The sequence below is a fragment of the Anomalospiza imberbis genome, chromosome Z (assembly GCF_031753505.1).
Source record: "Anomalospiza imberbis isolate Cuckoo-Finch-1a 21T00152 chromosome Z, ASM3175350v1, whole genome shotgun sequence".
NCBI classification, from domain to species: Eukaryota; Metazoa; Chordata; class Aves; order Passeriformes; family Viduidae; genus Anomalospiza; species Anomalospiza imberbis.
Window position 1 is genome coordinate 53,381,125 of NC_089721.1, and position 21,241 is coordinate 53,402,365.

Consider the following 21,241-nt stretch of genomic DNA (forward strand, 5'->3'; position numbering starts at 1 on the left):
GACAAGAACCTGATTTCCACCACACAACTAAGCTGTCTCGTTTAAAGTTCAGGCTACATGTAGCTCAGAGTAATTTCAGGATCTTCTCCAACACTGAACAGGGTCTACAGATTGTTTCCTACACTCTTTTCCAAAGAAATTAAAATAAAAATATGTTTTGCATGGAAATGGAATGCAATTCACACATTATTAGGATTTAGCAGTTCTTGCTCTTTTAAAAATTGCTGTGAAAAGAACAGCTTTTGAACTGACATTTGAAGAAATAAAAGGGACTTTTTTTTTCTTTCTTTCCATTTTTAACTACTGAAAAAAGTATATTAAACCTGCTCTTACCTTCTCTTCTGGAATCTCCTTGCTCCTCCCTACACACGCCATTCTCTCTTGTTTTACTAGTGTCTTCAAAATTTGGAAATATTACCTTGGTCTCCTGCCTGAAAAGTAAGAAAAAAATTGTTTAGAATTTAACAAAATTTCTTAATTTTTGAATTCCAATCCCTTACCAACCTAGCAAAACATTTTGGAAACAAAATTTTAACCAATATGGATGAAAAATACATTAAAAAATGGACTGGGTAGATGCTTTGTTTTGTTTAATTTAAAATGCTTTCACCAACTAAATGTCTTATAGGGGCTGTCCGCTGCAGATTCCATCATGGTGTAGTAAGTCACCTCATAGAGGGCATTTCACCTGGGTGTGCTCTGTGAAATGCCTCGGTAAAGGATTTCAACCTCCTTGCATCACAGGCTTCAAGCTGTATGAGAGACAGCTATATGTAGAGAAATGTAGAACTGCATGTAGAGAAACTACTGGCTTTTACTATTGCATGAGTTGAAGCCTTTCCTTACTAAACGTCAAGAGCAAGAAACTGCTCTGTTGCAGTTGCAGATGCAACCTCTATCATTCCTGTACAGTCACAAAGAGTCAGCAGAGCTAATCCACATTTCCTTGGCAAACTAAACTGGAGGGGTGCACAGCCCTGCAGCATGTTTTATTGGGACCAGGAAGGCTGCAGCACTCACTAGGGATGCACCCTGCCTATCTTCTGCTGGCAACAAGCATTGCAGTTAAATTAGAGACAGGATAAACAAGGGCGGGGGGGGAGGGGAAGAGGATAGATAATACAGTGTCCAGCTGTGTACCAAAGTTGAGATATTCACATCCATTTTTATATATGACTGTCTGGAATGCATTTAAATATATGCTTAAATGTCTTCTTTAGTGCATGTCATATGGAAGGAAAGAGGGTGAAGTGATGCATATTGCACACGACTTTGGCAACATGTAATACGACTACAGGTTGTAGCATGAATAGGCTGCCCATTCCAGCTCCAGTAAGCACTGGGGCATAATCCTTGTCTTTGCTGGATATAGCAGAATTCTTCCCCTGGGCAAGGCTTAACAGCAAAACATGAGAAGGGTATTGAAGGGATTTAATTGCATAGCTATCAAGCCTTAGTAGCAGTTGCCCATATATGTTCTCAGAGCACATGTGGGAGTAGAGATGTCTGGATCCTGTGTTGGGATATTTCAAAACCAGCTGTAGTAATACAAGTAGCAATGCATGGACCTTTACATGGTAATGAAAAATAAAAAGGAGAGATTTTTAAGAATAACAACAAGAGAAAGAGATCAAACAGGCCAGAGGGCAGCTGCTATTCAATAAATTACTTAAAGCTGGAAGACTGAAAGTTTCCCAGTATGTAGCCAAAATTGTTGCATTTTCCCCCTATCGCCAACTTACTCATACTGCCTCACTTGAGATATGGCAATAAAACTTTGCCTTTTGGCCACAGTGACTACTGGAATGATACACGGTTCTGTGAGTTTTCAGACAACAAAAGGCCTATTTCATGGAGGCAAAGCTAAGCAAGAAGTCACTTTGACATACTGTCACAAGACAAGGAGACTGTGCACCAGTAAGAAAATGGGACCAGGAAGTGAAAACACCTGACAGAGCAGCTACCTTGAAAAACAGTCTGCAGTAATTAGCATGTCCTGGAACTGGAACTGGGATGGAGGTGGAGAATGTCTGAGCGAGGAGACTGGGATGTGGAAAACTAAAATGCCAGGCTAGGTGGCCTTTGAAAGGGTGGGCACATGGAAAATAGGGTGACTTCCAGATTGCTTCCCCTCAAGATAATGGAGTTTCCCCGTCTCAGCAGCAAGAGGTTATCACATCAAAATTATATGCTGCAAAATGGACTTCTGCATGGCAGGAGGTATGCAGAAGTGCATTTTGCACCATATAATGGTCATGTCAGGACAGCCCCACGATGTCATGGTCAGCCCCCACCCACCATCTGGCGTGGTGGTTGCCCTGGCTCAGAGACACCCTTCTACCGGGGCAGCCCCATGTCCACCTGTGCAGTGGCACCCTATGGGACAGGATTGAGAGGGGATGGGGGGGCTTCGTTGCTGTCTTTGTAAAAAGGAAGCAGACAGACAATCATACAAGTAAAAATAAAAGAGTTTGCATGCAAAACCAAAGCCAAGCTTGAAATCATGGATACCTTTGTGATACTGGCTCAGGTGTCCCCTCACTTCCTCACCTGCCTCCTTCTCCTGTATTTAGAACACTGGAATCCTCAGTGATCACTGTCAATGTCTGATGTCAATACATCGATGCATGCAGGATGTGTGGACACCTTATTTCTCCCTCGCCATCCAGATGCTCTTCGTCACTTCTGTTAAGGGCTGCCCTGCAGCAGCAGGCTTTTGCAGCGTGCCATGTTACCAATGCACTCACAACTGTCTGTGCAGTTCCCCCAGAGTCCGCGCTCTCCCTCCTCCTAGCAGCCTTGTCCCTTCCTTTATCCAAGCCGGCTTCAGCTGGGGCCGCAGCCACCGCCTGCGTGTCTGCCGCAGCTCCCCTCCCTGCGCCATGTGCAACCACCGTCCTTCCCTGCGCGCTGTGCTGCTCGCTAAGGACATGCTGTGGCACAGCTGTCTGCCTCCTCTGCTGCAGTCAGGCAGGTTTGTATTACTGTGCACGCTGCTGATGTCGAGCTCCTGTCGTGACCCAGTACCCCATAGGAGGAGCAAATGAGCTGAGACGTCAACGCAAAAAATTATAGCCATGCGAGCTATCCCTCTGCTCTGCTGCTTGGAGAGTGCCTACATGGTTTGTGTGACAGCACCAGCACACAGAAGCAGCACTGAAATGCAGTTAGCAATACAGCTGGGAGACAGGCAGCCAGGCAGGCACTGGTCCAGTGACTAAAATGATCGTACCGTGAGCCAGCCTGCAGTGCCTCCAAAAGTGGCTGACTGCTACACAGGAGCTCGGCTTTCTTTGCAATTACTCCAGCTTCCCCCCGGTGACTGCAGTGTGCGCTCCGTTTTGGTTTTGTTTGCCTTTTTGTTTCTCCCTCCCACTCACCGGTCTCCCTCTCTCTCCTCCCGTGTGCTTCTCTCCAGGATGGCGGAAGCAGAGTTGCACAAGGAAAGGCTCCAAGCCATAGCAGTAAGTCAGTTTCCTTTTACTTGCTCTTTTGTCCTTAGCTGTGGGTTGTTGGAGGGAAGGGGGGATTCCAGCACAGTGGCTGGGAAGCACACGGAGAGCCTGGCTGGCTTGTGCAAAGTTGTGTGTGGAATTCCCTGTTCGGGAAATGAGTGGTTAAAGCTTTGCAGGATTTGGCGGAGAAAGAGGGCTCTGAGGAAGAGCGTTGAGCTGACACGTGCAGAAAGAAAAATGTGAATGCACAGTGGCATGCTTAAAAGATTGATGATAGAGAAGAAAAGAAGGAATAAATGGGGAGAGGAGGGGAGGAGATTGCAGGAGAAAATCAGTACTCGGCTGAAGATATATTTTTTTCACAGTTGGAGGTTTTGCTTAACTGTTGAAGTCAAGCAAAATGATCTGCTGCAGAATGTCTTTTAGTGCAGAAAATAATTGTGATATTGCTAGTTTTAAGACAATCGAACACAAACGCTGCATTGTCAAAATTGCATAATTGTTTGATCTACTAGTTAAACTATCATCTCAGCTCCATAGCTGAGCACATGATTTCAGAAAAATTTCCTGCTGAGCTGCATTGCACCAGGGGTAAAATATAGGCAGGATTGAGCCCCATTTTAGTTATAATTTTTGTTTTCATATTTAGTAGAGTATTTGGATTGAGCCATGAGGTCAGCTGGTGCAGACCTTGGAAGAATGTGTGTAGTGACACCTGGTGAGGAAGGGGCCTGGGTATTTAGGATCCTCCATCATCCTGGCATACAGAAACTGCCAGCTCATCTTCTAGCATGTCACAGGCACCGCGTCAAAAGGCCTGTGTTCCCGTGGACACTGCCAGTCGGACAGCCCCATACAGCCTGCCCTTGTTCAAGTGACACCCAGCTCTTCTTCCTCATGGCTGAAATGTGGATACAGCTGTGCCAGTCCCAGATGGATGGCACGGCCCGCGCCGGGGACCGCACACCTGGAGGTCCGAAGGGGAACAGAAGATGGCAGAGCCCACATGGATTTCAGTTCTCTTCCCCAGTTCCCCTAGTGATCAACAGATGCTACATTTTTCTGTAGCCGGCACAGGTTACAGATTTCTTTTGTAGTGTAACAGGAATGGCTGCTGCTGCTTCTGCTGCAAGATATTTTTCTTAAGTCCACTACTCTGCTGATAGATCAATGAAAATTTAAAATAACTAGATTTAAAAGAACTAGATTAGGGATTTTTCTCTCTAAAATATTAACTGTAAAAGTGCAAGTTGTATCATTTGATGGGGGAGGGGGGAAGTTATAACCACTTAGTTTTCAGGCAGTGGAAAGCAGATACATATTTTTAAGCTGGTTCTCAGTTTTCTGTCAATATCATTGCTATATCTCAAGTAGAAACACCAGGAATGTTCCCCCAGAGGCAAACTTCACCACAGCCAGTGATACGGGACTCATTTATGGCTGAACTGCAGAGCTGTTATGTGCTATGCTGCAGTGCATAGCTCTGAAACACTTATGTCTCCACATTAAAAAAAAAAAAGTTTATTGTTGCTTTTTTCAACTGCTATATAACAGAACACCAGACAACACTCATTTCCACATAATGTCCTGAAACCTTTCACCACAGTAGATCAAGTTCTCTTCTTCTTAGTGCCCTGCATCTCATGTCAATGAGGCCATTATGGTTTTAATATTATCACTTGGTGTATTTCAGTTTTTACAGTAGGTTTATGCTGGCATAATAGAAGGCCTTGAGAGTCTGGACCTTCACTTTCTATACATATTTTCTTTTTGGTTTGTATTTCTGGTAATTCATAAAACATAGTAAGCAATGTATGCAGTTAATTAGATTGAAAGAATTTTACTTCAGCATAAAAAAATATTCAGCCTAATTTTAAGTGTTAGTGTGGGTCCATGAACCAACTTGCTTCCTTAGCACTCTGCAGAGCAGCAGGTTTTCCATATAAGCTTGTTAGTTGATTTTTCTCCTATGCTTGGTCTGCTGCAAATGTTTGCCAGAATGCAGAGAAGTTAATTTCTGTCTTTGCTCCATCCAAATGAGTGACATGACACAAATTAGGCATTTCCCGCCTGCCCCTGTTTGGCTAAAATAAGGTCAATTCTCAAATGCTGTATGGCCTTTCTCAGAAGAAAGAAATGGCATTTCAGGTCAACTTGGTGTTTCATCTGTTTGAACCTGCTGCAGTATCTTTCTGAGATGAGCAGAAGCTTACTCCAGCATTCTGCAATCACACTGGTTGAATGCTAGACTTAAAGAAATCCAGTAACCACTGGGTTCTCTACACACTGTTCTCTGTACATTTGCTTCTATCACCTTGGCAAATAAGTTTGCTGGGAAATTTGCAGAGTAAATTTTACGTGTGCACCACTGAATATGTAAAGAAACAAATCCAAAAACAGATATATGAACCTTAACACCAGAAAGCGGACTGGTTTTGAAGCATTTGATTTTATACTTTGTTGCCTTGACTTATCACAGTTTTAATATATGCTTCTCTGGCAGAGAGCCAAGTGTCATAGGAAGATGAAAACAAGAAGTCTACTGTTAGGACATTATTCTAAACCTCAGTGAATGTGAGTTAGCCACTTGTTTTGTCTGCAGCAAATGCATAGCTTTTCTGTGCATTAATGTTCTATCTGTAAACTGTGAATAATAGACTTTGCCCTTGTCTTAAAGAGGTCTTAAGGATGCATGCAAGATTGAGCTGTACTTGGATGCCATGGTTTACTTGGACAAGAAATATCTAAACACGTCTTTAAAATAGAATTTGTGATTCTAAAACCCGAGAAGCTTAAAATATGTGTGTTTTAATGTCATTGAAATACTTAAGCTGTGACTTTCAGATCTTTCTGAAGTCCCTAAAATTCACACTATAGCAAGACTCAGAGCACTGTGCAAATCTGGTTTGAGAAGCAGGAAGATGTGAGACAGGTACTAAAAAGTGGAAACCAGTTCTCCCTGCTTGGGAAGAAAACAGTAACTCTGTGTCCTGGAGAGGTTCTATGATGAGTAGGAGCGATTGGTTTTCTGATCCTTATTTAAGCAGATGTCACATCACATCTTCCAACTTGGATGTCATGTGTGCTACAGACAGATACTGGTAACGTTTTCTGCCATGACACACTGCTCTTAATATCTGCCTGAACCTGATTCACAACAGCATCCATCTGCTGCCCTACCAGCAATGGAGGTGAGTGGTGCCGCTCTTGAGATTGTAGCAAGATGCCTTCAGCAGGCACACAAGAGGTTAAAAGAGGAGGTCAGAAGCCATCTTTTCTCTGGGCTTGTTCCTGTATAAAGCACTTCAATGTTTGCATCTGCTTATTTCCTGAAGTGGATTGATAGCTAAAATTTTGGGTGAAGAATGAAGCATTTTTGTGGCTTTTAAAAATATGCTGGCAGCAAGTTGCTGAGAAGTCGGGAATGTAAATACTCCCAGACTCAGTGGCCTGGGGACAGGTGAGCTGACTTAATTTCTCTTATTTTGGGTAAATAACGTGTGTGGCCCCAAAATTTGTTACAGGGCCCCTCCTCTATGACTGTAGAGAACCCCAGAAGATAGTGATCTAAATATAGACAAGCATTTACAAAACCTAAGTCTTTTCTGTCCCTTACCTAGCAATCGCAAAGCTGGGAGGTGGGGTGTTGGTTTTCAGTTGGTACATCTGGGATATGAATGCACATATGACACAGTGAACATGGGTTATCCATACATCAGGTGAATTAAATACAATCATTGAGGGGCGGCACTGAGAAGAAATTGTCAATTAAAGCAACAACCAGTGCAGGAGTTTCCAGGGGCACAACTGCTCCTTGTCAATTAAAGCAACAACCAGTGGGAGGAGGTTTCCAGGTTCAAGAGATGTCCAGCCTACAGATTCAGGTGGGGAACTACTATACTGATTCCTTAGCAGATACAAACAGCAGTGATGGTCCCTTACTTACAAGTGCCCACCTCAGAGAACCAGTAATTCAATTAAAGTGTCACTGACATTCAATTAGCCACACTAAAAATACCTCCTGTCAAGCAAGACCATTCTTTTGTTTTTTTATGAGATGATGAATTTGTTGAGCTGAATCCAGCATTACTTAGATGTCATCAGGGGGCTGACCTACTATGGCAGGATAGTGGTGTTTAAAAATAGCCCCCTCCTGTATCAGTGTGGTCTGCCTTACATGGATTAAGGACTGGCTTTCTGACAGTTGTCAAGAAGTTGCTGTTTGTGAGGGAGACTGCTATTCCTTGAGAGCAAAGGCAGAGGAGAACTTACAGGAAGCAGCTTTTCAAGATTTGAAGGCATTCCCTAGTTGTAATTTGATGTAAATGGAAATTGCTGGTGTACAGGTAACAAGTGGCAGAGGAGTTGGATATACTACATAAAGAGAGCAAGTTGGATTATTTGGTAAACTAGATCTTCCATTTAAAGAAGTACTTCACACCTGTGTACAGCTGGAATTAAGAGAGGCCAGTATGGGTTTGTACATGCAGATTTAAGGTTGTATGGGGCTAGCACCACAGAAGAGGGCTCTGCAGTCTGAGTAACGCTGACTTTGACAAGGAACAAGAGCTAGTGTGGGAGGTAATTCAACAGGGACAAGGAGAGGGATCCTTGTCCTGAACAGGAGATTAGTTTCATACCAGTTAAACCTACACCAGGTGAGATTTTAAAGTCCACCCATACGGGACTTATGTTTACGTGTAGCACTGAGCTGAATTTTTCAATAGGTGTTTGAGAATACTAATACAATAGATGTTACTCTACAAAATTAAAACCCATGACTAGTACATCATATCCAGGATCATTTTACTATAACACTGCTCCACAATTTTTGTGAATCCTTCCAGAGATCATTGTCATGAAAATTAGAATGTGAGCAATTAGGTGTTGAGAAACATTTAGAAATATGTGGCAAATTGATTTAATCAACAGTTTACTATTGCTATGATGGCTTAATACATTAGTTTCCAATGCCTTCATTTAGGAAGTAATGATTTTGTCCTTCAAGTTAAGCATGGCATCAAATCCATCTTAATCCAGCTGTCTTCAGACCTAAAGACTACAGGGAAGAACAAAAATGCAGCAAGGTATGGAAAAAAAGTCAGCTTTGACTTTTCTCCTTGGAAAACAGGTGAATGAGAAGAATCTGCAGAAGGAATGAGTGTTGTGGAGAGAGTATAAGTAAATAATACTTACCTGTTTTGGCACAAGGATTAGTAGGTGTCTAAGGAAGGTCACAGTTGTGGACAAAACAAACACAAAAAAATGTTCTCCCTGTAATGAGTTGTTAAGCTGTAGAGCCCAATTCTCCAGGATGTGGTGAATGCTGAAGAGTGCACTTGGGCTTGAGATCAAACTAGGTATGCTCATGGAAGTGGAATCAATAAAGGACTTTCTCATTAGAAGCAATTTTTGAGTTGCAAATTCCTAGAGGCTGGTAGAGAAGTTTTTTATCTGTTTGTCATGCTCCTAGTTCTGCTTTAAGAACTATGAAGCATGGCCTAGATGTCCTGATGAAGTGCTGCCATCCTGCATACTCAAACAATTCAGATTTGTGGAGTGGACTAATCTGGAAGTTTTGACACTAAAGAAAGCCCCCGTTGCAATGTTTACTTGAATTCAAACCTATTTGAATATCGCTATATAGTTTAATACAATTTTCCCTTTCCCGTTTTCCCCTCATTATCTTATTTGCTCATCATATTTATCATATTTGTCATATTTATCATCGCTTACTTATCATATTGATGGCTCTGATTAATGGCAACCATTCCTCTGCCATCTCATTCCTCAGTGTTCCCAACATCCAATCACCTGAAACAGAAAAAAGCCTTCTGTAACTCTCCTCTTTTTACATTCTGAGCTAAAAGACTTGAGGGCTAGTGAGACCTTATCATAATTCCAGAGTACTCTGGTGAGGAAGACCTGGCAGAGTTGAGTCTGTATCCTGACGCAAATATTTCCAGGGGCGGATTCAGCAAGCGTAAACTAGGGGTTAGCACAAACTAAATCTAAATTAGATCTGTACTTGTAAGCATGACATGAATCTGTGAGATTCCTGTGAACCTCAGTGCAAATCAGCCAGAGAAGAGAAATTACATTTACATTGCTGTAAAGGATGAAGAGAGGTTTCCCTGCACACAGATCTGCAGCCTTACCCTGGACTGCAGCAATACCGTGAGTCAGCTTCATGGCAGACCTTACACAGAGAAATACATGCAAGCAAGAGTTGAATCTTGCATTTGCTTCTGGAATATATAAAGCACTTAGAGGTCATGTATGAAATGTTAGAGTCTTTGCCCATACTAAGAAAAAAATCAAGCAAAAGTGCCTGAAATACCTGAAAACTAAAATTACCTTCTCAAGTTTTATCTGTTTTTTGGTTTAGGAATGTTTAGATGACAGCAAGAGAAGTATAAATATGAAAAAAAAATTCTGTCAAAGTATCTGTGAAAACTAGTAAAAAACTAGAGAAACAGAAACCAATTTGCTCTTGAGAAATTTCTAGACAGTTTCCACACTCACCCAAACTCAACTGTTTAAATTTAGAATTGTTTCCACAGCACATTCCTAGCCCTTACCACATCACCAACATCTCTTGAACACAGACAAGAAGCCAGAGATACTGGATTTTACTTTGTGCCTTTCAAATTATATTTTTAAAAAGAAGCTGAAAATGGGTGAAAAGGTTTTGTGATGTTTTTGTTGTTTTGAAGTCTCTGGTTAAATAAAAGAGTTGTGAAAGATCTACATTTTTGGAAACTATTGAACAGCTCCAGCCTGGAGTGTAACTTTTAAGGACAGGTTTCCTATACCCTGATGTTAGTGGGGTAGCTGTTAGTCTGAGGTCAGACTGTGGGATTTACATGCCATACTTAAAGTAATGGATAGCTGGATAGCTAGGCTGAAGCTGGGATAGGTCTGAAAGGGGTTCCACAGTGATATTCAGCCTCTCCTAGAGCAGTTCTGCACTTTTCAGGAATCATTCCTTGTATATATCTAACTCCTTATCAGCTTCACATATACTGTTTTATTCTTGCACAGAATGAAGTGTATCCTTCTTGCAAAGCACAGTCACCAGCAAGGTGGTTCATCTGCCAAGTGTATTTGGTGAAGTATAGGACTATGCACCTCTAGTAAATGATTAATTATTACCTTGCCCTCTCTCAAATAGCACAGGAGCATGTGCTGAGCCTGTGTGTGCTGACACACTGATTGGATTGACGTTGCCTTTCAGAAGTAGGACTCGGGACCAAAGGGATGCTACACCTGCCTCTGGCTCTGATTTTCTAGAGTTGAAAAGCATTTTTTGTTGCAAATTCTGATCAAGAAAAGCCACGTGGTTGCAAGGGTTAACATCACCCAACAAGTCGGGTGGCAGTGAAATGGGTATGGCGTATTGGCAGTTGCATACCAGCCCTGTGTAGTTCTTGACACACAGATGCTTTTTGTTACTTAGCTGACTTCCAGTGAGGTTAGATGCTGGAGGCATGTAAAGCTTTCTTCCTCTTCGCCAGCAAAAACAAATACTCTCTGTGCACAAAAAAAAAAAGGCCAGCAACCAATGCAGTTCAGAAAGTTCTTTTTGGAAGGAGACAGACCTGCCCTCATCTATGAGTTGCTGCCCCTTCCAGACAGCACACAGCTCAGGTTGTTGATTTAGGCAGCTCTCAGACTGTTTTAATTTGAGCTGCCATCATAATTTATCAGGATCCAGAGACAACATCAGGGTGGTGCTCAGACCCTCTGCAGTTCCTAATAATAGCAGTCACTGGCAATCAACTGGAGATTTGGGACAGCAGAGATGTGTTCAGATATTTCAAACAAATCACAAACCTTGAACGAAGGCTGTCGTTTTACCAGCAGAGGACTAAATAAGAGGTGCTTTCCAGTTTTTTGGGCTATGTCATTGTCAGCTCTTCTGCTTCAGACATGTTCCTTTGCCATGCAGAGTTGCAAGAAGCACTGCAGTAGAGGGAAGTAACTTGGGCAAGTGATGGCTGAGGAGACCCTTTAAGAGGCTGAATATTGCAGACAGAAATTAGAAGCCAGGTTGCCGTGTAATTTATTGCTGGAGGAGGCAGCCCTGAGCAGCCTGAGGCACTGGCTGCAGTCACCCAGCTGCGGTCTCCTTAGGGCACGGCAGCAGCAGGAGCGAGCGCGGGTCTGAGATGGCTCGGAGAGGGTGCGAACGCCTGGCCATTAATTAAACAGATGAGTGCCACTGCGGAATGACTGGCCTTTCCCAAAAGGAAAGAGCGTACAAGCACGTGCACAACCACTTCTTGTTAACCTCTCATGGAACAGCTCTGTTCTCCACCGCGTGCCAGGTCCTTGGAAGAGCTCCTGCTGACAACGACGGGTTTCTTAAGGATCCCTAGTCATCCAACTGTTTCCATTTGGAGCAAAAAGCAAGAATTTGGTATCCAAGGTGTCACTAAATTTACGATAACTGCAGCACAGCGGAATGGATTGTCTCATATGCTGGCGTTGGTACAAAATTGCTATCTTGAATGTGTTGGCCAGTTCTGGCAGCTCTGTGCAGATAATATTTGAGAGTTAATCCCTTATCTCTTTTGAATCCTTAACTACATTGAAATAGAAGGTAAGACTCAGTTGTTAGTCATGTGTTTTTTCTTAATAAATATGAGCATATGGAAGCACTTGCTGCATGTCAGAGAAATAGGCTCCAGCAGAAGTCTGATTCAGCATGGAAAGCTGCATCTTTAAGACTGCTCCTTGTGGTAGGGATACCTGCTGTATTAGGAATGTACATAAACTTATCCCAGCATCACTAAGATCTTAGCAAATTGTTCTGGTTAAGGAAGTAACTTCTAACCAGACAGGAAAAGAACCTCTAGTTTTAAAAAAATAAAATAACAGCCTAAATGTAACACTTTTAAGAACTGTGTCCCTGAATCAGTAAAACACTGAGAAGTACCAGTTCTTTGTGCTAAATTTACAGCTGTTACTGATGAAATTTCAAAATGTACAAGATTTATACTAAACTACAATGTAGACTATAGGATATAGACTGTATAGGATGTCTGAAACACATCTGTGAAACAGAGACCTGTTCACACTTTTCATGCTTTAGCTTTAGATTATCAGATTGCCAACTTCCTGGTTTCTTGAGGAAAAATAATAGAATTGAAGTGGTTTATGAGTATTCTTTTCCTTATCATGTGTGACATTGCTTATGATGCTGATGTAAGATTTTGGTGAGACTAATGTGTCACAGACCTCCTCCTCTGTAACTTTGTCTGTAATTCACAGTGTTCCAGAGCATTCCAGAAGAGTTGCTCCAGAATCAATAAAGCTTACAACACAGGCAACTCTTTACTCCCCCCCGCCCTGGGATTTTAATATAATATAATAATTCATAATTCTGAACGCAAGAGGTGTTCAAAGATTATTTCACTTCTGAGAAGAAGCAGATGGAAAATCCTGCTGAACTGGAGAAAGCTAGTAGGAGTCGAATTTTACAACTCTGATGCAAATCTCAGTGCTTCAGGAGTAAATTCCCTTCTGGATTTGGCCCCTGTATCTCTGCCTGCAAATTTACTGCCTGTGAAAGCAGCCCTGAAAAACAGATCTAAGGAAAAAAAACATGTATTTTTGTGGTCCAAATATCTACAGCTACAGTTTCTGCTACATTTTGGTCTGTGACACTTAGGGCAAGCCACCGTCGTGGTCTCTGTTAATTTGAAAACACAAGCTCATTGGTAAAATAAATCCAATTTACATTGAAGTGAACAACAGTAATGATGTGCCTCTGCGCAAGTCATAGATGACTGGTGGTAAGGTGGTTATATACTTTTACTAGCTGTAGGGATTGGAGAGTGGTTTTACCAGGCTCATCCGTGTGCAACTGAAGTGAAAAAGAGAGTTTAAAATGATACTGGCATATTACTGGCCTTTTTCACATGGTGTCTTCAATACAAGCACCTAGTACTTACCAACAGCTGTATAGCAGTTCTGAGGAAAGAGTGATAGTGGATAATGCTGTGAATATTTCTCAGCAGTCTCATCTCAGTCTCATCTATCACAGAATAGGCATTGTGAGTGTATATATGTATGCATGTATATACATATATGTGGTGATAGATTAGATAGACACACACGCACACACACAAACATAAAAGCTTGGTATATATTCTAGAATGCTGTTTGTTAGGCACATGTGGAAGCACCTGTTTTGGTCAGACCCATGATGGGTGTTAGTCTGCAAGAAATCCATGGGCACAATGGAGAAGAGTCCAAGAGAGTCAGGAATGATCAGAAATGGAAGAAAATTACTGCTGAGGCAAGACAGAGTTGTCTGGCCTAGTGAAGAAAATACAAATGTTTAGCTGATCTTGTGTAAGGGTAGAAAACCCTTCTTTATTCCTTATAGGGTGGATCACCAGTATTTTTGCCTGTTCTTAGATGTTTCTCAGTCAACCAGTGGTAACTAGTCTGTATATAAAGGTTCTTCTGCAGCCAGTCAGTTTCTTTGCAATGCCAAGCACACTCCTTTCCAGAGATTTGGCAGCTGATGTATGGATGCTTGCAGACCCAGAAGAACAATTTAACCCAACTGCAGTGGCAGAAATCTGAATCTGAATCTGGGTTGGTTTACTTGCATTTTGAATAGGGTGAGTGTGTGAGTAATCAGGCACTGGAATTTAGATATGTTGGGTAACCTAATCATGTTTGAGAACATAAAATTACCTTTTTGCCTGTAGGAGAACCACCAGTCCCTATTCTCTTCTTCAACAGGACCGTATTCTGCATCCAATCAAGTTTATAGGAATTCTGCTTCTAGTTTCAGTGGTGAGCAGGAACAGATCCATAGTATCCCCATAAATATTCACACAATTTCTAACTCTATCATCACCAAAAAAAAATCCAGATCTGTGCCAAATCAGACTTGTAAATCATACTTTCCAGGAAGAAGTATTAAGATGAGGATGAATACAGAAACTCAGATTCACTATTTGTCTGACCTTGAGAATTGCATGCTTTGCCATTTGTCAAATGCTCATATAAGCAGTACAGAGGCACAGTTAGAAAGTGCCTAAACTCAACTATCCAAAGTTCAGCTCTTTATGTAAAAAAAAATTACTGGATTTCAAACTCCATGTGTTCTTGTTCACCCACAGGAGAAAGCCAGTTTTGACAGCTTGGCTCTCATAATACCTACCCACAGCTCTTGACTTCTTCCCTTTTATGTTACCAAGCATGCAGATATACCTCAGGTGGAATAAGTTTCCCATGCTTTAACTGCACTTCGCAAGGAGCTACTTTTTCAATACAATCTTTTTCAACCGTTTTTTGTCTTGGTAGAAATGTTATACATGGGAGCAGGGGACAAGAGGGTTTGGAATAAAGAAAAAAAAAAGAAAAAAAAATCTCTTTTTTTCTGTTCAGGCAGGAGGTAGAGAAAAAAATTTAAAAGAAGGTATGTTTTCACTTTCAGTGAAACCATGTTTGTGGTTTCTTTGTTAATCCTGGAAGGTGTGAAACTGTGAAGGCTCAGCAAACTGAAATTTCCTTAAGGCTCTATCCTAAAATCAAAGGGGATGAGAACCCTGCACTTCAGCTTTTGCAAACAAAATTAAAGCATCCATACTGTGATTGAATTTCGTTGTTTTTCTTTTTATCCAACCCAAATTGGCTTTGAGTTGCCTTCTCAAAACAATGCAAAACTTTGCACTGAAACTTTGAAGCCAGTATTTAGGACCTGTTCAGGGGCTAGAAAACAAATAGTGCATAATCTCTAGGGCAAATAAATTGTCAAAAGCCTCCAGAAAGCTCAACTTCAGGCAGATTTCTTTGCAGCTACATCTTGACCTATATGGGCTGAAAGCCTTGCAGCATGCATTAAGGTAAAGCAACAGGTTCTCAGATTATAACATCCTTACAGACATATTTTTCTCTACTCCCATATTTTAAGACAGCTCACATAATATTTAAGAAACTGATCAGAGAGAGCCTTCACTGTTGATGCGCCATTAATATTGCACTCCATTTGTCTTGAAATACAGGTGTCTGCTAAGGAAGGCAGGAGCTTCCCTTGGAAGGGAAAATGCAAACCCCTTCTCTGCGAATTATTTTAATTTTGAAACTAAGGGGCTCTCAGGCAAAGATATGGCAATAGGAATAACAGCTCATTACTAGCGTGTGTAATGAAGCAAACAAAACCAACATTGGCATTAACACCAAACAGAACCAGGAACTCGGTCCCAGCCGTCTCGGCCACGGCACTTTCCCCTCTGGTGCAGTTCCAGGCACAGCCAGCAGGGGCGCTGCCGCTCCCGGTGGGCGGGGCCGGTGCGGTGACTCCCCCACGGCTGCAGGGGGCGCTGTGGCGCGGGCTCGGGGAGGACGCGGCAGTGGCGGCTCGGCCGAGACGGGCACAGATGGAGGAGAGGCTTTGCTTCACCAACCCTGGGGCAGCCGATCCTGGTGCTGAGCAGGACTCTGAGGAGCATTGAGCTGGGACGACAGGGATCAGCAAAATTCCCGGGGTGGTGGACGGGACGTATCAAACTCCGCAGCTGTAGCGGGAACCACAGGACGTCTTGGGCAGGCAGGGGGTGCGGGCTACAATGTGACAAAAACTTGGAGCAGTGGCAAAGAAACCGGGACGAGGCAGCGGCGTCCCGGCTCTGAGCGGGGCAGGGAAAGGCGGGCTCGGAATCCTGAGGTTTTTCCCCTGAGATACCCGAGCAGATGGTGAAAAGTCCCTTTCTTTAGTGAGGTAGGGTGTTACTAAAGTCCCAGTGCAGTGACTGCTCTGACGAGCAGAGCTCCACTCACGGTAGAAGAGAAGCAGCAGAAGACGGAACCTCACAGAGATGATGTATTCTCCCCAGAGCAACCTCAGCCCCTCTCCCCTCCGAGTGCTGACAGCACAAGAGAGATAGGGGCTGCACCCCAACCTGTTTTCCCAGTCCAAATCTCCACAGTATCTCTGCCCTCCACGAAACCCCAGGTAAAGAGTAGTAGCCAGCTGCACTCCTTCCCTGAGCTGTGACAACTTCTTCTGTCTCTCTTAAGTATCCCATTATTGTCTCCTAGCAACACACATGGGGAAATATTCCTTAAGAGAAAAAAAAAAACCCAAAACGGAGAATTCCTAAATCCTAACACTATTTCAAGCTGTTTGTCCCTTTTTAGCAGAATTTTTTAATCTTAATAAGGCCCCACTTAAACCATGACCAATAAGCAGTTGGTTTGCATGTGGATATATTGCTGAAGCATTACATGTTTCCAGGTGCAATCCATAATTGCAGCTATTCAGTACTTCATAGAGAGTAAAGGTGGCAAAGCTGGTTACAGCCTCTTACTCTGTTGTAGTAGAAATTACCTCCTAAGTTTTACAGTGTTACAACTATCACATTGTTGTGTGACTTAAAAACTCCATCTTTACAGACCAGTTCTTCTCACTTTAACAAACTAAACAAAACATTCTTTTGGGTACCTTAGAAATAGCAACAGTGAGTTTGGCTGGCCCAAGAGTTGGGCTTCTTTTACTGTGAAGAACATCACTTTCCAAAAAGTCACTGTGTAAGTGGCATTCAGCTTTCAAATGATGTTGTCTTTCAAAAGTTAACATAGAGTATCTCATCTACAAAATGTTGGAAATATTTTCCTTGGCTAAAAGACATGAAAAGAATAATTATGATCATTTAGAGCATATCTAAGTCATACACTGAAGTACCTACATTTGTACAAAGATGCACATCTGGCTTTTAGGTCTGCTGGGTATCCAAAACATGTCCTCATAGTAACAAATCAAATTACTGGAATGGATGTACAACAGATATCAAAGGTAATGGAAATAAGCTGGTAACTTGCTCCAAGATCAGCAGTTGAGGGAAGCAGAGAGCACTTAGGATGAGCACAGCTGCCTCTGCACTGTACTGTGGTGTATGGCATCCATTATATCCCTATCTGACACAAAAATATGTGCCAAAGAGTAAACTCAGCAAACTCAGCATGAAGTCTAAACTTTTGTTTCAGAAAAGAGGTAATACAGTAATTTATTATTCTGCTTAGTGTCCTTACTCAGGCATCTTTTTCCAACCAACCACCATCACAAACTTGAGTTATTACTTTTTTTTTCCTGTTGTACTGACAAGGACTAGCTATTTACCCTCTTTTTTCCTAGCATATGACTAAGAGCAATATTGTCAAAAGTATCCAGTGACTCTTGACTTAGCCTGAGACTTTTCAAAGCCTGCATTTTTTCAGAAGGTAGGTTGTTATGTAATGCTTCATATATTCAGAATACTGTTGTATTGATCTGAAAGACATTGTGAGACTTCAGTGCATCTGACTTTCGCATCTGCTAGAAATCCAAAGCAAATCTTCATTCTGACAGTTTCACAAGTGGCAAATTGAACAACAGCACACAGTGACAGGAAAAACTTAGGCATGCTTACCCTTTTTGCATTGATTGCATCCTTGGTCTTTACTTTTAAAACAATATTTATTTGTTTCAGCTTCTCCTTCTCCAGGTAAAAGGAAGGAGAGAAACTACTCACTACTAAGGAATAAAAGGCATGCCATTGGAGGCAACAGCATTGCTGCAAAAAAAACCCATCAAAACCTCCTCTAATAGTTTTGGTTTGTTACAGAGTTACAGTTTTTTCATGCCATGTGAACTTGTGGCCCCATCCTTCCTTACAAAATGTGGGTTGTGATACTTACTATTGCACAGAAGCCGTGCAAAAAACATTTACATCAAGTCTAAATGGTGCTTTGAAGATGGAACTTCCAGCACAAGTGCTTCCCAGACTTTTATTATTCTGTATCCAGCAGCTGATGAAGCTTGATGCTACAAAGGAGACCAACAAAACACCATTAAACACCTCCTGAATTGTTTCAGAGTAGTTTTCTTTCTGTTTTGGCAATGGAGAAGATTAATCTCTATTGTTCATTGCTGGCATTAGAGCAGTCCAGTCTACAGCTCAGGTCTACACCCTGTGGTGCCAGTAAAACAGCAAACATGTGCCCAGTGTCAGCCTCCAACAGAGCACAGAGCAGGGAAGATGAGAAATGAGCACAAAAAGGGGAAATCATTTACCCAAGACATTCAGGAAGCAGCTGAACCCTCTTCTCTCATCCAGTGGCAGGCTCCACACTGAGCTCCACTGCTCATGTCCGCATTAACTGCTGTGGTCAAAGGTTCCCACCCTACACTGAAAGACAGAGTCCACTGACCTGCTTCTTTTTAGGGTGCTGAAAGATCTTATGTGGGCACAGGCATCTTGTCTGCAGGATGCTCTGACCCTTTAGTGCCTAAGATCTGCACTACCTCCATAGGCCATGCCAGCAAGGCCTTCAGCAGAGCTGTTTCTGTAGAGCCTTCATGCATTTTGATTAACTGGTATCAACGGACTGAACCTTCCTACATGTGCTGCACTGCTGCCATATATTCTGTGACTACAGCGTGTGTGATCAATTAACCCATCAGTTTTCTTCCTTACTCCTACCGTGCATGTAAGCAGCCATACCAATAAGACACTTTCAGAGATCCTTCAGAGATGTCTGAGGACCAGAATTTGCATTAAATTTGCATTGCCTGGTGACTTCACTACAGAGACGCCTGGTGCAGAGAGGAAACTTCGATCCAGCCTGCTGACATGGCTTTTCTCCCTCTTGTTGATGTTCATGATCGCTATAATTGTTTGCCTAGTCTAATTTGGTGGGCATAGGGGAAGGTTTTGTTAGTATCTCTGCAATAAGGGATGGAGTTAAGAAGCTGGTAAGTCCTCATAAAATACGTATTACATAGCATTGGCTATGACCTGCACATGTGTTGGAGCAGTCCCAAGCACAAGTACAGGCTGGGCAGAGGATAGATCGAGAATAGTCTCTGGGAGAAGGACCTGGGGGTGCTGGTGGATCAGAGGCTTGGACATGACCTGTCAATGTGCACTCAGAGTCCAGAAAGCCAAATGTGGCCTGGGCTGCATCCAAAGCAGAGAGGCCGGCAGGGGAGGGAGGGGATTCTGCCCTTCTGCTCTGCTGTGATGAGCCCATCTGGAGTGCTGCGTCCAGCCGTCCAGCCCTGGGGCACCCAACATAAGAAAGACATGAAATTGTTAGACTGAGTCCAGGGGAGGCCATGAGGAGGATTGAAACACCATGGAGACAGAAGCACCTATCCCATGAAGACAGGTTGAGAGAATTGAGGGTGTTCAGCCTGGAGAAGGAGACTTTGTAGCACCTTCCAGTACCTAAGGGGGAAGAAAGATGGGGAGGGAGATTTACCAAGGTGTGTAGTGATAGGACAAGAAGTATAGCTTTAAACTGAAAGAGGGTAGGTTTAGATTAGATACAAGGAATAGATTCTTTACTGTGAGGGTGGTAACACACCCACACAGGTTGCCCCAAGAAAACGGTGGACATGCCATGCCTGGAATATTCAAGGCCAAGTTGGGTGAGCAACCAGGTGTAGTGAAAGATGCCCTTGCACTTGGTGGAGGGGTTGGAGCTAGATAATCTAAAAGGTCCCTTCCAACCCAAACAGTTTCTATGATTCTCTTAATACCATGTTTCTTTATTTCTAGAGAAGCAAAGCAAGAACATCCCCTCTCAGTGTAACATGACCTAGGAAACTTGCCTTTCCATCTCTGCAGCAACTGCACCTATGGATCTAGCTTAATTTCTCTCCTTTTCTATTTTAGTTCATAGACATATTCAAAGGTACTGCCCCATGGCAAGTAATAACCCTTTGAAAGAAAAAAATCATTTAGGCTGTGAGTAAAGAATGACTTTAGGAAGGAGAAGCGGAGGCAGAAATATTTTCAGCTGTTCTGTCCAAGTCATTACAAATGACATAACTGTGGTATATATTTTCAAAAATCTTAGCAGTGGAAGGGATCATTTTTGCCTCTGACTTTCAAGATGTGATCTTGGACAGGTGGTGGGAAATTTTGAGGGTTTTAAGGCTGTTAAGATTCAGAGAGGAAAACCAAAAAGGTGAAAGTGTTGGCACTAGTTTCCTAGCAATCGTCGTGGCAGGAAGAGAGCGTTTTCAATCACCAACACTTATGAGGACTGCCAGCCAGCTAGCTGCTCAACAAGGATGCAACCTCACGACAAGCAGTGGTAAAAGAATCCTATTTTATTACTATGTGTATCTTCTCTGAATGCCAATTGTTCAGCACAGGACAGCAGAAAAGATCATTATGGCAGACTTTTACTTGGCAAAAGTTGCATCTTAGAAAAGAAGATTTTTTTTGGTATCTCTTTCTGTTGCAGAGAATTTCTTATAAATGGAAGAGAGAAGTATTACTGCCACTCCTACTGAATACTCCAGGTGGGCTAAGACATGCTGTTAAAAGTTTGTTTAGAAAAGTATTTCTAAGTCTTCTTCCTTTTCAATGAATCCATACAGATTTAGTCCTTGTCCTCTACTCGATATATCATTACCAAGCACCTGAGATTTAACTGTTTGCAGATTTGACCGAACTTGTGTATTTTCATTATCAAACTGACTTCATCCAATTTTTTCTGGTTTTCTTCTTTACTTTTGGCATTGTCGTGTCTTTGAACTAAGCACTGTAGTTGTCCAGTGGTGTGCCCTGGCATGGCAACTGACTGTAATGGAGACAAGTAAAGTCATCTTTTGCAAATATTGCCTGATAGTTCAAGCCTTGTCCTATTTGGATGGCAATCAAGACCCAGCTTGATGCAGGGACAAAAAAAACCAGCCAGTAGCAATGTACAGTGGTCAAAAGATACCTTATCATGGAAAAATCCACTGTTTAGCACCATACTTTCTTTAC

At 42.4% G+C, this 21,241-nt stretch overlaps 1 protein-coding gene across 2 annotated transcripts in view; it reads left to right on the forward strand.

Annotated features, from left to right (window-relative positions):
* The first annotated feature begins 3,096 nt into the window (after positions 1 to 3,096).
* The window catches only part of PALM2AKAP2 (PALM2 and AKAP2 fusion), a 266,259-nt gene continuing 248,114 nt past the window's right edge, over positions 3,097 to 21,241 (forward strand). The window contains exon 1 of one of the 2 annotated variants that reach the window (XM_068175757.1): positions 3,097 to 3,464. In XM_068175757.1, the coding sequence (XP_068031858.1) occupies positions 3,420 to 3,464 (45 nt within the window). In that variant the 5' untranslated portion in view covers positions 3,097 to 3,419. The remainder of the gene's footprint in view (positions 3,465 to 21,241) is intronic. The other variant, XM_068175759.1, reaches the window with a different exon arrangement.